Below are 17,276 nucleotides of genomic sequence, written 5' to 3'. Positions count from 1 at the left end.
ATTAAGGCCGTCTTCGAAACGGATCTACAAAAAGCGCGAATAAATATAAAATAAACTAGCTATATCGGGTTGTTGTATATATATATGAAACATATTGCATCCTGAAAGTTCCCGTTTCAAACGACACAATAATAATTTAATTACAGCCTCTATAAGACGAAAAGAAAAGCGCATATATGTAATATGATAGCGTTTCGTAAAATCTATATGTTCGGAATTGAGAGAATTTATTTTTCCTCATCCAATTCTCATTTGAGCAAACTTTGAAACGCCAATTAGAAATTCTTTCCCCGCGAAATGTAATTTTCCATGGAAACGGAAATTATACGTACGACAATCTAAGGCACACAATCTAAGGGCCACGCCCGTTTATAAAGGGAATGGCCAAACGATGTAGAAGAGAGGTCCTCTCTTTGACTATCTTTCTCTCTTTTTGCCATCGATCCTCTATCTATGGCACTCCCATGTTTGTCAGCCGACCTACGCCCCCATCGTCACACAGTTTCCAAACTACACGCAGCTTACGATCAATCGACTCGAAGAACAAAACTGCTATAATAATATGTATAGGAATCCCGTTATAAAATTCAATTCTTTGTGCTCACGCGTTATGCGAAAATAAAATACAACATGCATTATAATAAGCGTTACAATAATATATGTTACGATATATAAAATTAATCGAAAGCTATATACGTCTCTTTGCAGTAGATTTCTTTCCAAAGATTTCTATATATGTTTTCTCTTATAATCTTTTCTTTGCCGATCCCCCGCCCCCGCGTCAGTTTACATAATAAAAATATTCTCATGGTAAAATTGCTTATACGGATACACCGAAAATTGATTGTTACGCCATTGGCGTTAGTCGCGTTGATCTCGAGCGAACGCGTTTACAAAGCGTAATAAAAAAGGGGAGCTAATTATAGTTGCGGTCTATCTTGGAGAACCGAGGGGGCGAAAGAGAACACGACGACGAAATGAAAATGAAAAGTACTTGTAGCAGAGGAAGAGGGAGGGAAGGGTGTAATCTTTTCGAGTGTCGCATATCCTATCAAGGACCGTATACGAAGCAGCTTATTGAGAGAGCCCGCACACTTTTCTTCCATATTGCATCATACCATTACTGCAATGATATGTCTTTTTTTTGGTATAATATACGCATGTCGTTTTTCTATTATATTTTTTTTACGAAAGATCTTAAAAATCTTGTAAAGAAGTTGAAACCACGTGTACATATATACACGCGTATTGTCCTTATTTTCTAAACATCTCAAACTCTTATAAGTATTATATTATTACTATACAAATTAATCTTAACATATATATATATATATATAGGTTTTTTCTAAATTAATATATATCGATTCTTTATCAAAGATAAAAAAAATATATATTTTTAGATCGTAATTAATTTAAAAGTTAAAAGAGACAAGTGTGATAACTCGATTTTTCGAGACAATGATATAGAATAACGGAGATTTCGGCCGTAAAATCTCACAATCTCTTATGCTCGCCTAGCAACACGATTTCAAGTTGAAGTCACGGGAGCATGTGATAACGCGAACGCGTGTACCCGGGCGAGCATATCTCGGGTTATCGGTTTTTTTTCGGTGACAACAGTAAGTAGCGAGTGAGCGCGGAAAGTGTATGATTAGCTATACGAAGGAGATCACGCGGCTGGACCATAGGACCATAGGTCATCCCGGGCGAGAGATAGATTCGAGACGCGCGCGATTCGCCATCAGATCGAATTGACCGTTTTTCATTTGAAATACAGTAATATATGTATATACATTAATGGAGATTATTATTAATACGAGTATTAGATGGAAAAGTTGCACACCAGCCATGCACGCACGCACATGTCGCATGTGCATGAGAAATTAATACGTAAAACAATGAAACACTCGGAACAATATATCTATTCGCAGAAAACTGTTATTTTTTTGTTGTATAATAAATACATATTCGTTTCATAGAAATAATTTTTGTTGCACTAATCTCTCGCGCGCGTGTATAGTTAATATAATGTATAGAAATATAAAAGATTCTCTAAAGGTATATGTCCTTTATTAGAATTTAAACGCTATTTCGGCAGCTACTAAAAAGAAAAAAAGAAAAGAGGAAAAGAGCAACGGAAAGAAGAGGAAAGAAAAAGGAAAAAGGAAAGGAAAGATTAAGTTATTCTTAATATATACTACGTCGTTCTCTAAATACTACGTTATCCGTTACTTGGAAAACTACCATGAAGAATATACATATAGCGGTCAATGCCGTCGCCTGGGTACTATTAGTCGAGACGCCTCTGGTATATTTTCGTCATGGCCTACTAATACACTTTACGAAGTAAGTCTCGTCTTGAATCATTCCTCTGTGGACTCTGATAGCGCACAGAATGTTGGAAAATGCTATTATGTCCCAAAAAGATTAGCGCACACGTGTCTCGTACGTTTTAAATCGATATATATGATATATGATATTACGTATGATATATTACATAACGATAAATGGTAATTTGAAACGGGAAAGAAATTAGGAAAGTGCGGCAAATGTAATTTGCAAGTTTTCTTTGACACATATTTGTTAAAAAGGAAACAAAGAATTTATTTTGAGTTCGATAATCAAAAGGAGCTCGTCGTTGATGCGATGTTAAAATCGTAAATTGTGGAATAACTCATTTTTCTGTATAATGTATATTAATATTATCGTAATGCCCGTGTCAAATATTTAAGTATCCCAAATATTATTTCTGCCAAGGATTGTCCATTTGAGTTTTATATACGTTTTGACGTATCGGCAGTTTATCGACGACCGTCTTTCAAACGGTCTTTGTACAGGGTGCGATAGGTATAGAAGTAGAATTACAGAATCACACGCGCGCTTCCATATATTCATGAACACAGTCGCTCGCATAGGAAAAGTGCATTTGCATGTGAACAGTGCGGGTCGCTCTTCGGGTCGGCAAATATCTGACTTTGTTCAACGTATAATTAATTTCGAACATAAATCGTGTGTGTTTTTCCATTATATTATTTTAAAGAAGGAGTCCGTTATTTCTCAAAACATTATGAGAAAATTTTAATAAATGAAATATTTTCACAAGTTTTTGATATCACACACAATTGTTTCACGAGATTAAAAATATAATTTAAAAGAAAGCACTAAAATAATTATCTTCTTTTACCTGCTTGAAAATATAGAATATAACATGAAACAATTTAAGCCTTATAAAATGATCTTTATATACATATCCATCATCCTTGCTTTGCGCATGAAATTTATTTTGTCGTACTGTTATCAACGAAGCCTCTGGTCCCCTATTTCGTAAGAAGAACGAATGACGACGGCGTCGTTCTGATAAAATTTTTTGAATTTAGATCACAGAGAGCAACATTACGGGGTCGTTGGGGTCAGGATATGTCGATAAGATTATTGACGTTAAACGGTTATAAGTGCATCGGTTATGTAAAACGATACGACGAAAACGAGATGGATTGTAGGACGACAAAATGACGCGCGTTAATATATAAGAAGATGATTAAAATTCAGCTCTCATTAAGATTTAGGACAAAGAATGTTTTCCCAAACCGGAAAAGTTCTTTTATACCATCTCCATTTATTGCTTGTCTTTCTCTCTATATTTTCTACTTTACTTTGTGTTTTTTTATCGCACTTCTTTATTCTGTTCTTCTTTCATTTTACTTCTCATTATACGCCTTCTTTCTTCATTTTACCGTTTTCTCGTTTTATTTTATTCCACTTAATTTCCTCATGTCTTATTTCCTCTTAAATTTAATGTACACAACCATATGTAAAAACTAAAAACTATATTGTTATTAAAAATTTTATTTCTAAAATTTAATTTTTATTTAAAAAATTAACTGATTAACAATCAGTTAATCAAAGTGTTGTTTAAAATCTCAAGGTTTTTTTTAGTTTTTAGTTTTTACATATGATTATGTAACTGCACCAATACTATCCTTCTCCTTTCACTTTAACCCTTTGGACCAACGGCTTAACGTCTCTTTCCGAAAGACGGAGCCCAGTTTTCTCCGCACAAGGACCTCAATCTTGCACGGAGGGGCGCAGCTTTTGGAAAAACATTCCATGGCTCTAGTGGACTCGAACCTGGTTCCTCAGATTACGAGTCTGCAGGCGCTCTACCACTAGACCACACTGCCGCCCTGTATGTACATAATCATATATTTTATTCTAATTTATTATGTTAAATTTGACTTTACGCTCTCTTCATTTTCTACATATCATTTCGTGCTTTACATTTTATATTTTATTTCGTAATAAATTAAACACATTTCTTGAAACGTAGAATAACCAGTAACAAATAACAATTAAAAATATGTATATCGGATTTCAACTTTCGTTATCTCTTTGCTCTCGCCCGACCGTGTGTCGTGCGATCCTTTTTACTCGTTTATGCGTTTGTTGGTCACGTGCGCGACGCTCGGTAACTATAATACCTACATAGCCGCAATCGCGTGATCGCAAAGCAAAATTTCAATATGTTTCAACGTCCGATCTATTTTATATCATAATTCAAACTTTGTCTTACTTTGTTTTTGTTATTCGAATCCGAATGCAAGTCGAAACGAGCTTTATACCAATGATTGGAGTCCTACGACACTGGGCGGTCCTGCGTATGCGTATGTTTAATTATTGGAACGCACGCACAGCGATCCTGCAAGAAAGCATGTTTAACCTGCTGATCAAGGGGCGTGGTGGCCTTTGGACATCACACACACCACACACACACACACACACACACACACACACGTATATGTATATGCAATATATAACGCAAATAGGGATCATAATAGAAATTAAAAATGCTCATTTATACATATGTATGTATATATATATATATGTTTAATATACACACACACACACACGCACACGCACATGCGCGCGCATGTGTATATATAATACAGGGTAGCCTGAAAAATTGGTCAAAATCAGGGATTGGATTAAACTCGTCATAAAAATGAAAAAAGTTCCCATAAACGTTAGTCCAAAAACGCATCCGAAATCGTATTATCAACATAGTTACAAAATTATAAGAAATACACGCCAGGAATCTTTGAGCGTGTTAGACAGTCAATGATTATTAGACGCATGGAAACGTGTGTTTATTTAACTTCCATTTTTCTGAATAAAGTATTAATAATTAAATGAGTCGTAACTCCCGCGGGATGCGTTTTTGGACTAACGTTTATGGAAACTGTTTTCATCCTTATGACGAGCTCGATCCAATTCCTGATTTTAAATTTTAACCAACTATTTCAAGACGCGCAACAAAATTTCTTAAATTTTTCTTCCGAAAGATAAAGCCGCATGCTTTGAAAAAGCAACAAAATATAAAAATTACGAAAGAAAATTCGCTAATAATTCCTTATTTGTACCATATAAAGAAACTTTAAATCGCGTAGCAAACAATCCAACAACAACAAATTCTAAAATATCAAGCAACACGTTCAAATATGCTCGAATGAAACAAAATTACGAAAAAAATTATCCAAATGTCCTGAAAAAATATCCTAAAATAAAATATAATACAATCACATTTTAATATACAATATAAACTTATATTAATAAAAGTATGCATATAATGCGCCACATATGTTGCTAAATGATGACGCACTGCGGACTAACGTAATTAATCTAGTAGAAACGGTATGTTTCTAAAAAATTGTATAAGTTTGTAAATAAATATAATATAGTACAATAATCTATAATGTTGTTATAAAATATAGAGTATATGTATTACTGTGGTTGGGATCAGAGATGTAAACCGGTTCCGAAGCGAAGCGGTTGGACCCCTATCCAAATTTGGATAAACCAAAGGTAAACTCTAAACAGAGTTTAAGTTTCGACTAACTTCATTTTGCGATCAATTCATGTTCACGAATGAAAATTATTTTATTTATCATATTATCCAAATATATACATATTCACAATAAATTATTATATGTATATATGTGTATGTGTCATCATCTTAATAAATTTACTAATTTTTCCAATATATTGCTAAAGTGTATTTCCTAAAGTGTATAACAATATTAAATAATATCTCATTAATATCGTTATTATTTGTTTCCTATACGTTGTTATTCCTATAATTTTTAATATACGAATCAAAATTCAAACTGAGGCATAAATATAATTTTAAAATTTACTTTAAATTATTTGAAATAAAAGCAATTTAGAAATTAAAATCAATTTATAATAAAGACTAAAATTCAAGTGCGATATGTCTTTATTACTGTGACCGCAAGCGTACGAACTTGGATCCTGAACGGAAAATCGTCACGAAAAAAACGCAATATGCATCTGTTGGGTTGGAAGTATTCAGCAAAATATGTTGCAAAGGACATATAATATCGCGCCTTTGATTCTGTTAACGCGCGCACACGATGGCACGTAAATGCAGTCATTGCCCCGGCCCGCCGCCCGCCGCACCAGTGCCAGTGCGCCAGGCCGCCAGGCCGGTCGACTGGCCGCCGCGCCGCGCCGCGCCGCGCCGCCACTGCCGCCGCTGCCACCTGCCCCATTCACGGCCAGCCAATCCTAGCGTCGCCGAAACCGCGTGAGACATCGCCTTTTCCCCTCGCCTCCCTCTTGCCGCTTGCCGCGTCGACATGACGGGCCGGACGGCCGGACGGCCGGACTCCGGAGTTGGTCGCAGTTGCCGGAGTTCGGAGTGACGCGGCGCGACTCAACTCACCTTCTGATCTTCTGAACTCGACGTGCTTCCGCGCGCGCACGCGCTTCCCCATGCACACGTAGCGCGGTGCCGCGGTAGTGAACGAGCGCGGTAACGGCATGCCGATGGGGGTAAGTTACGAGTTACGACTTACGACGACGGTCACACTGGTCACAGCCACGGCACGCTGGGCTGGTGGGGTGGTGGGGATCGTGGCGAAGCGCGCGCCGGGTTAATAGTGCGATAGAAGGGGAAGTCGACGGTCGACGGTGCGTTGCCAGCCGGTCGACGCACAACGCGGCCGCTCAGTTCGCTTCGATCGACCGAAGCGCGTGGATGTTGTTTGTGTGTAGTTGGTTTTTTTTCTCTCCTCGTCTCGCCTCTTTTCGTCTCTGTTCGTTTCTATTCGTTTCTTTTCGTCTCATCTCTATTTTAGCCTCGTCTCTGTCCATCTCGGTTTTAGTCTCTATTCTATTCGTCTCGTTTTTATTTGTCTCTCATCTCATCTCGTTCCATTCATCTCTTCTCGCTTCGTTTCGCTTTGCTATGCTTTCTTCATTTTCTTGCGCCTCCATTCGACAAACGTAAGTGAAGAAAAAAAATGGATAATATATTTCGCTAATGGGAGATAATTGATTCTTTGACGATAAAAAAAAATACAAGCTTGATTTCCATCTTCTCTTCCATCCTTCTTTCCGAAGGAAGGATGGAATTTGGTTTGATCTATAGAGAGACCGGTAAGGCTTCAGTCCTTCTAGGTCCCTCTATCTTCCTCCGTTGTTGCTCCTCTACCTTCCCTTCTCTTCTACCTCTTCTTTGCCCCTCGCCCATCTTTCTACCTCCTCTTGAATATCGTGTGCTACACGTTTCCGGCTGACAGTGCGCTTTTTAGGCCTGCGCGCGCGACTCGCGCGATGGACGTCGCAATCCCCTCCCTCCTTCTTTCCTCCCAGCGTGACTCTCTCGATGAACCGCAAATCTCCCCGACAAATGAAGAGGGTGGAGTCCGTCGCGAACGTTTCGCGCAGAGATCGCGAGACGTTTATGATACGGCGACGACGACGACGATGATGACGACGACGGGTGGTGATGATGATGAAGAGAAGGAGGAGGAGGGGGAGGAGGAGGAGGAGGAAGAGGTCGAGGATGATGACGATGATGATGGTGATAACGACAACTACGACACGCGAGACGCGTATCCGGGTGTATCAGACTCCGTGCACCAAAAGACAGGCGCCATGTCGTCGTTTTCCTCGAGCAACCGACCGATCGATCTTCTTCAGTGGCGTGCACGCAACTAGCTAGTAAATATTCTGCGCTTTGTTGTCAGGTAAGTGAAGGTCGCGATGAGCGGGCCTGAAATCGAAACAAATCGTACTTGTGATAATTGTAGCCTAAGTGACTTTTAAGTTTTCACAAATACCTTATTGTTATAAAAATGTTCTTTGTTTTGTGTTTATTTGCTTAGAAATATCTTCCGTTATATATTATCTATATCTAATATATATAAATTAGAAGTGAAAATTGGATATATATATATATATATATTTCCTCTAGTTTCAGTTTTCACTTCTAATTTCAAATCCCGTCAAATTCCGATATTTCTCCTTTTTTATTGTTAATAATTAAATTTCCCGAACGGTTCTTACAAATTAAAAATGTTTCACCGCGAAATAATTCGCGCATTTCGGATATATTATTCTTTTCAATAAACGCTGTTTGCACGATTATAATACACAAAATTCTTACTATTAAATCTTAATTTCCAAGTTTCGAGACTTACGTGTACTAAGATTTTACATAGACGAATAGTTTGTCATTCTTTAAGTCCATAATGTGTCAAAAAATTATCCTTGATTGAAATTATTTGCCTTTGAAAAGTTTGAAGCAACTTTTATATAGAATATTGATAATAATCTTATTGGACTATACAAATATTTTGCGCATTTTTCTTGTATCTCAAAATAAAACTTTTAGAGTTTAGTCTCAAGAAAAATTTAGTCATATAAATTTAAAAAATGTGAATCTGTTACTACCCTAAAATTTTCTTATTCACTTGGATATATGTACTAAATAATGTGTTAAAATGAAAGTTTTAAACAGGAAATTGATATATCCAAAATGGTTGCTGTTTTCTGCAATATTTAATTTTTCGTGTGAAAAAGATAAACCACATTATCTCATTTTATTCTATCATTTTACCTCTTCCATTTGTAATAATTCTATTTATAATTTTTTTCTCTTTCTTTCTCCTTCTTTCCCTCTGCCTATACATTTATTCTACAATTTCTTATTCTTATAAATAAAAAAAAATTTCCCCAAACATTTTTTAATTTATATAACTGACTTTAAAAACTTTCGTTTATAAATATGTAATATTAGAATATGTGTAAAATATTCTGAAAGATTTTAATAATTTATAAATACATGTGTGTGTGTGTGTGTGTGTGTGTGTGTGTGTGTGTGTGTGTGCGTGCGTGCGTGCGTGCGTGCGTGCGTGCGTGCGTGCGTGCGTGCGTGCGTGCGTGCGTGCGTGCGTGCGTGCGTGCGTGCGTGCGTGCGTGCGTGCGTGCGTGCGTGCGTGCGTGCGCGCGCGTGCGTGTGCGCGCGTGTGTGTGTTGTATATTTTCGACAATTTTATGAGTTATAAAAAAAATTAGAGAAATTCTATTTAAATGTGATATTAATTATCATGACTATTAATTAATTAATTTTTTTTACTGTTATAGAATGCATGGAGCACATGCAATTTTTTTAGTGTAACATAAGAAAAGTGCGTAATGTATAAGAAGTAATCCGTGAAATAACTTATCTTGCAAATGCATAATTTTTAACATTGATTCTAAATGTTTTACTCATATATGAGACATCTATATACGTTATACTATATTATATTATAATATTAATATAATTTTCCTTTATATGAACATTATTTTGTTGTTGGAATGCTGAAACGGTCTTTTTTTAACGTAAAATATTAAGATACTTATTGTTAATGTAATGTGAATTTGGGAAAACAGTATTTTGAAAAAAGATAACGTTAATCTAAAGTATAAAATTTATTGATTTATTACGAAAACTACTTTATTCGTTTAATAATTTATTTATTCCGTTTTGTTTTTACGGTATTTGTGTTTTTTTTTGTAGCATAAGATGTAAGAGAGTGAAATAAATATGCGATAACATAAAAAATTAATATTTTTAGTACGATGTCGGGTCGAAGTGTAACTCACTATCAATTACGTAATGGCGAGATAGCGTGGTCACCACGTGTTTTTAGCACGGTTGGTAAATGAATCGTGAAGATAGGTACTGAATTAAAAATATCAAATGTGTAAACTATAAAGAATAAGTACTAAGTAGTGAAATATTTTATTTAATTTTTATTATTTGTAGTTGCGCGCGTCCAGTTTTTTCTTTTTTTTTTAACTTGTAAAGCGAGTTGTAAAGCGTCAATGGTGACGTAAAGAAACAGCTATAAACGTGATACAAAGTTGAGCTTATAAAAATTTATATTTCCTTAGGATTTCTTAAACTATAATAAATAATACCGAATTACTTAAATGATTATTTAAAGTATTTAAACTAAATAAATACTGCACATAATCTTAAAATGTTATCTTTGAAGCGTAATTTCATATATTATTTCAAAAGAAAATGCGCTAGAGTATTCAACTACTTAATAATAAATGAAATAGTTTTCATCCCTACATCGAGCGAATTTCGCTCGGATGAACGGCGCACCCAGTACCGAGTACTCTGATGGCGTAGTGTTTAATTAAATTAACCACGTTATAGATATAGAGCATAGAGTTCCCTGAGGTCATTCTCGTGTCATATCAAGTTTATTTCGACGGATCACTCTTACTCGTAAGTTTTTCTATCTTGTTGTATCTCTGAAAATTCAACACTTTTATACTGTTTTTATTCGGGAATGTGTTTACGTATCTTTTATCCACTCTGAAATAAGAGTTTGAAAGTGTCTATGTCAAAAATATCCTATTGATCTAAACTAGATAGAGAAATTCTCATTCCTGAATATCGTAGCTGTGCTTAACAATATAACAGTTGTATTCCACACATCTATGACAATGTGAAATAAAGAGCTTAAAAAGATAGACTTGGGATATTTTAATCGAAAGTTATTATTATTTTGATCGATGTGTGAATAATATTTTGATGTAACTACGACCCGAAAGGGTTTAACTTTAAATTAAATGTAAAGGCATATACGGCACCTAACTGCTACCTTGTTTGAGCGTTGATAGCGAACAGCGCACGCTCTTATCCTTCGCCGGATGGAAAAGCTGTAGAGTGTAGATAGAGAGTGTAGATCCCCTCTCTTATACTCGAAACGCGTCGAGAGAGAGAGAGAGAGAGAGAGAGAGAGAGAGAGAGGGAGAGAGAGAGAGAATGTGTCGCGTCGACAGTCACGTATAGCGCATGCGCGAGCGTGGATAGTCTGGCGCCAGCAGGTGCGGTTAAATATAGCTTATGCAACGGTATCCTCTCTCTTGACTCTCTCCGCCTTTTTCTCACTGTCGTTCGTTCTCTCTTTCTCTCCCTTTCCGTCCCCCTCTTCCTCTCTCTCTCTCTCTCTCTCTCTCTCTCTCTCTCTCTCTCTCTCTCTCTCTCTCTCTCTCTCTCTCTCTCTCTTTCTCTCTCTTCATCTTTCTCTACTTGCCGAAAAAAAACTTAAACACATGATTAATATCTATGTATATAATATATCAAGGTGTTTATATATAAAGGTCGGAGCTCCTCTATATAAGCTAATCGTTACTTTATTGACATGTTTAGTTGACCGGAATAATTGTGGCAGCTTTTATTTTCAGTCTAATTTGATTTCTATGAAATTTGTATAGATTTATTCGACATTACGCTAATGTATCCGAAAAAATATAAGTATTAATTAATTTGTACTTTTTTAACATTATGCCATGTACATTATACCACGTTTTCGACATTCGTATTTGTAACATATGTAACATAATCACAACTCATTATAAGTATACGTCGTAAACTTAATAATTTACCATAACACAATGGTACCATATATCTTATAATTTACATACCATGGCATGTACTACTCTATTATATAATATTAGTACAATATAAATTATTTTTAAATAACTTTAAATAACGGATAGGTGAGTTTTTGTACAATTTAAACGATATTATGTACAAGACCGTAAGTGAAGACTTTTTTCATGATCAGGCTTTTATGATTAGGTCGGTATACGATAGAAAAAAGTAACAGAGAGAAAGAGAGGTAAGATTAAACGATGTAATAATAACGTTTAACTTTATGTGACTTCTTTTATGCAAGTTTAACACGAACAGTAATATAAGATTTTTAATAATTTATTTACGATTAGCACTGACTCTAATTACCATCTCTTGGTATCGTTACAATCAGAAAACTTACGATCGTGAATCCGCCAAGTCATTTGCGTACTTTAATACGTATCATTCGTATATGATACGTACGGTATATGTTGATCGAGAGGCTTCATTTGCATCTGCAACAAACATGGTGCCTCAGCCGCATATCTCACATCTTATAATAACCCGACATTTCCATTCATCCAGCATCCATCTTATTTCTCGCGTTTCCTTCGGAATCGAAGGCCTCGCGACTCGCGATACACGTCGCAGGTGGATGCAAGCAACGCAATACTTGATACTTGTAAGATGTTTCAACATTTTGCTTGATAAACTTTCTTTACGAATTTTTGTAATAAATTTGTAAGGATTTTCCCTCTCTCTCTCTCTCTCTCTCTCTCTCTCTCTCTCTCTCTCTCTCTCTCTCTCTTGCCGGATGACATTGTCAAGGGAGATAATTTAATAATAACAGTTCTTTTTACACTTATTTCAAGTTTACCTGCTTAATCTTTCACGTTCAAGATATGAGATACTAATATATATATATATATTATATATATATATATATATATATATATATATATATATATATATACACACTCTGATTAATTTGCTTATCTAAATATAATATTTAGAAACGATTTATCTCTTTCGTAAGATGCCACATTTCGTTGTCCAAGTCTTTTAATGTCTTCCTAAATTTTCGGAATTACATAGACACGACTGTTTTCTTCTATAATAATAAATTTTTAAATACGAGATACTTTTCATTCTCTCTTGATATCGACTTGACAATATCAAGCAGCAGATACTATCAGTTTCTAAATAATTACTTTTTTTACAGCAATTTTTGTTTTATCTCTATGTTATAATCACATCACATATAAGAAAAGAGAAGACATATAAATTATTCAGTTTCATATCAAATAAGGGTTTTAAGTATATTATATTCGGTAATCTTGTCGATATCTCGAAACCAGTGTCAAAATTATCAATATATTGATACAGATTGATTTCGGTTTGAACAAGTGTTTTTCGATAGCTCGTCGAATGTTAAGAGAATCATTGGATATCGATATACACGTTAATATCACGTACATCTACGTTTATTCTGCTATAGTTCGGTACTTTCTGTGTTTTCGCCACTTTTTGCCTATAAATAAAAAAATTTCCAGTCATCTTTCTATAATTCTATATGAAGAATTGCAATCGTAAGAGAAAGTGAAGATGTAACGTTGCCAAGTACAACGCATTTATGTAAAAGTATATAGTAAAATTAATTTTCTATATAAAAATATATAGAATTCTATTTATATATTGTATACGATAATATAATATTATAATACAAAAATGTGTGTTTTTGAACATTATTTCTCCAATGGAGCGATGCTTATAAAATGATGAAAATTTTTTCCTCGAGATTACGATTTTCGACGGTTATCGGTCTTCTGTCGTTATATACTGCAACACTTTAGATAATTATTGATAATACAATGATACGTACGAAAGCATAACGCGTATTCCGTTACAAACTCACGGTAACACAGTCTCCAATCTGAACTTTACCGCCTCGGTAAAATTTTTTTTCCTTTTACTTACGTTGTTCTCACATTGCTTTGCATTTACCCATTTCGCCACGATCGCACGCAGGCAAAGAAGTGAAGAAATTACATTAAGTACTTGTTAGTGATTAATTGAGAATACTTCCTCACTTTTTGATTTTCACACATAGCTTTATTTATTTTATCTTTTTATATTCTTTTTTTAAATTAAAATAAAGTAATTTTTATAAAACGTTGACTTTTTTATTTAATTTTTTGAGATTTTTCAAAGTTAACTTAATTAATATTAAATTAAGCTGTGTTACATCTTTCTTTAAACAAATGAAAATTGAAATATCTGCACACACAATAAAGGAAATTATTCGTAAATAAATTTGTCAGACGTGCAGCCGTCTTTTAGTTAATGTTCATTGTGGATATCAGTCTTATACAGTTATATTATCCTAAAGAGTTATCGATACAACCATCAGAATCAGTATAACGTATGTACCAGTTGCGAGTAGTATATCGAGCGATTGTCACTTTTATATACGTACATTGCAAATTGCACATTTTTTTCTCAAATTTACTGATTCGTCTCATTACCTATTTAATCGTATAAAACTATTAGAGTGAGAAGTTATTGAAAAAATGAATATTTAATGAAATATTTCGTATATCATTCTCACGCCAAAATATTAAAATAAAACAAATTATAAACCAATATCTTGTAAGATGTTATTTGTTTATGATTTTACTTTAATCTTATTATACAATCAGGGGAATTACATTATGGAAAAAAAGCATATTAAGTAACGAAAAATGGTATGTATAAGATTATGATTTATAATATTAGTTTCCTTTTAAATATTTTATAAATAAAGAAATGTTGCGTTATTTTTGTCATATAATCCATTCGTTTAAGCCGCGCTGGTGCGACGACCAGTTTGGAACTCGCTTTCACGAATATTGCTGTGACGACACCTGCATATAAATGCAGGGATCGTCCGTCGTTTCTGAGGATTTTCGTTTTAAATATTTAAATGTGGCCGTGCGAGTGACCGAAAAGTAGATATGGTTAGAAAGCAAGAGAGAAAACGTGAAATATGCTGCGCGCCCACTACATAAGCGTCGCTCAATGTAAAACGCAATTAAAAAAAAAAGACTTGACAATTTGAGGCCACGCTCTTTCCCGTAATTGTCGAACGAGAATGTGGTTTCTATGATATTTCGATTTCATAAACCATAAATAATTTTCAAATCATATAATATGTACTTGAGAAAATGATGCTTGCACACTTATTAAAATTGTTTTATTGAGTGAGTGAGTGAGTGAGTATGAGAGAGAGAGAGAGAGAGAGAGAGAGAGAGAGAGAGAGAGAGAGAGAGAAACATGAACGTAATTAGACATTATCAGTCAAAAATATACGTATAATATACCTATAGTCATTTTTTAATTCATTTTTTTTTATAGTAATTTCGACAAGGTCCACATTCCAAAGTCAAGTATCGGATATCCAGCGGATAAAAGAAGAAAAAAAGAGAGAGAACGTGCAAGAAAGTGCAGTTGAAAAAAAGAGGTGACTTACAAAGAGCAAAGATGCTCTTCACGTGGCGGCAAGATGGCTGCCGGCGGATGGAGTATCTGTTCACATCTTACCGGGCAGCATTAGATTGAAGTTGAAGGTTCTAATACTGTCAGGTAAAGATGTCGTCAGGATTCCGAAGACGACGATTCAAATGAAGACGAAGAGGATTTATCAATGAATAAAAGCAATTTTAAGATCTCGATACAGAGCGTTAAAGAACACGCCAATTTGTTTCATTTTCTTCTTCTCATCACCTTTTATAAGAAATTTCAATATATGTCGTATGTACACATAAATAAATTAAATTATAAATTTTTTATTAATGTGAAAGAAGTGCCCGCGTGAATTTGTGTGTATGAACAAAATATAAAGAGAACGTGTACATATATAAAGTTCGATATAAATTAAGTAAACGAATTTTTTTGTAGTGATGTTTACAGGCGACTAAGAAATTCCTGCGATATAGTTGAAGGTCCTTGCCATCATATAATTTCGTAAATTCTTCGTGATAAGGCATATAAATATCTCTCGCTTCCGTACGCGATAATAAACAATCGTATTTTACGGAATCTTATCAGACGACGATTGGGTATGAGAATAATACGCCTACTCTTCTTTTTTCTAGAGCCACAATTATTAAGTCTTAATAAATTTTTTACAATGGAATCGAAAAATAGGTATAACTAAAATGAAATGTGTACTTTATGAATATATATATATTAATATTGTTTTGTTCTTTTGTCTTTACTTGGCGGAAATTATCAAATAACATTTAATATAATGAAACGATTTTCGAGCAGCGATTCGATGTGATTCTTTTGAGTTTTACTTGGCCACGCCAAAGCCTGCTCGCTCCTCGAAGGAAGGGGAAGGGGAGAGGAAGGGGGAGGGCTACAAAAAGACCTAAGTCTTCGCGCGAGTAGTCTAATCTAAAAATAGAGGAAACGTCTGAAAGTTTCTCGGCGAGAGCGGATTGAAAATTCATATATTGGATGTTCCGGAAAAGTATCGTAAGAAATAGAAAATTTTATCTTATGGATTATTAATATATAATCATTCTCTCTTAATCTGTAATACATAATAATATATATGATATATACACATATACATATGTATTTTTTAATGTAGAAAAATATATAATATAAAGATTTATATAATTATGTGTGTTATACATTTTATTATAATATATACATATATAATGTAAAATTATATGCAGTAATCTATTGTATGTAAATTGTGATATAATATTAATCTTTTAATCGCGTATTAAAAATTTCCAACCTCGAATCTTTTCTAATTTTATTAAAAGTTGAGCAAATATTGTTTACGTGTTTATTGACGAAGCAGTTTTGGATAATATAATTTTATTTATTTGTTTTATAAATAAACATAAATAGTCAAGCTATCATTTTTCATTTTAAAATTAACTTAAAATTAATATCTCTTTTTAGAGGGATAAAATTACACAAAAGAAAAAAAAACTATTTACAGTGAGTTTTGTATGATAATAGTATATACGTATATCCGATTTATATTTACTATTTGAATGAAAAGTACAATACTTTGCGTGTGTGTCAAATTAATTGTGACTTTTCTTTTATTATATTTTATTTACTTTAATTACCTAGCTTTCGTTGTACGTATGATTCGAGAATTGTATGGACGAAATTCATGAAATATCGACATGAAATTACCGACAAAATTTACCGATAAACGTAGCGGTGAATTTACCGACTTGAAGTAATTGCTATCTTCTATCTTACTTTATTGACGAAAGGATTATATTTTGTCGAGTTCCACGATTTGAATTTAAATTTTTGTGGTTCTAAATTCCAAGCACATGAGATTATAAAAATTTTCAAACTTGCAGTTATAAGCGTTTTATAATTAATGGTTATATTAACTAATAGTAGGATATGGGACATTCCGTGTATATATGTGACAATACGAAATACGACTTAAGAACGTCGTTTCCGGAATATGTTTCATGCGATATACATCCTTTACGTGATGCTAAAGCTTATACTTATTCTATTTAATATG

The 17,276-nt window shown here is 34.1% G+C and overlaps 1 protein-coding gene across 1 annotated transcript; it reads left to right on the top strand.

Annotated features, from left to right (window-relative positions):
• Window positions 1-6,832: 6,832 nt before the first annotated feature.
• Window positions 6,833-16,393, top strand: LOC143905229 (uncharacterized). The gene is made up of 3 exons (XM_077420497.1): window positions 6,833-6,849; window positions 7,611-8,048; window positions 15,119-16,393. Exon 2 carries the CDS (start codon window positions 7,633-7,635, stop codon window positions 8,017-8,019), a length of 387 nt encoding a protein of 128 aa, XP_077276623.1. The 5' UTR covers window positions 6,833-6,849; window positions 7,611-7,632; the 3' UTR covers window positions 8,020-8,048; window positions 15,119-16,393.
• Window positions 16,394-17,276: the final 883 nt, after the last annotated feature.

This window comes from Temnothorax americanus, unplaced genomic scaffold, assembly GCF_048541705.1.
Source record: "Temnothorax americanus isolate GAGA-0224 unplaced genomic scaffold, ASM4854170v1 Scaffold6, whole genome shotgun sequence".
In the NCBI taxonomy this organism is placed as follows: Eukaryota; Metazoa; Arthropoda; class Insecta; order Hymenoptera; family Formicidae; genus Temnothorax; species Temnothorax americanus.
The sequence above is the reverse complement of the archived record's forward strand: the minus strand, read 5'-3'. Positions and strand labels throughout refer to the sequence as shown.

Excerpts from the sequence above, each read along its gene's own strand:
- LOC143905229 (XM_077420497.1), top strand. The coding sequence starts at position 7,633 with ATGGACGTCGCAATCCCCTCCCTCCTTCTTTCCTCCCAGCGTGACTCT.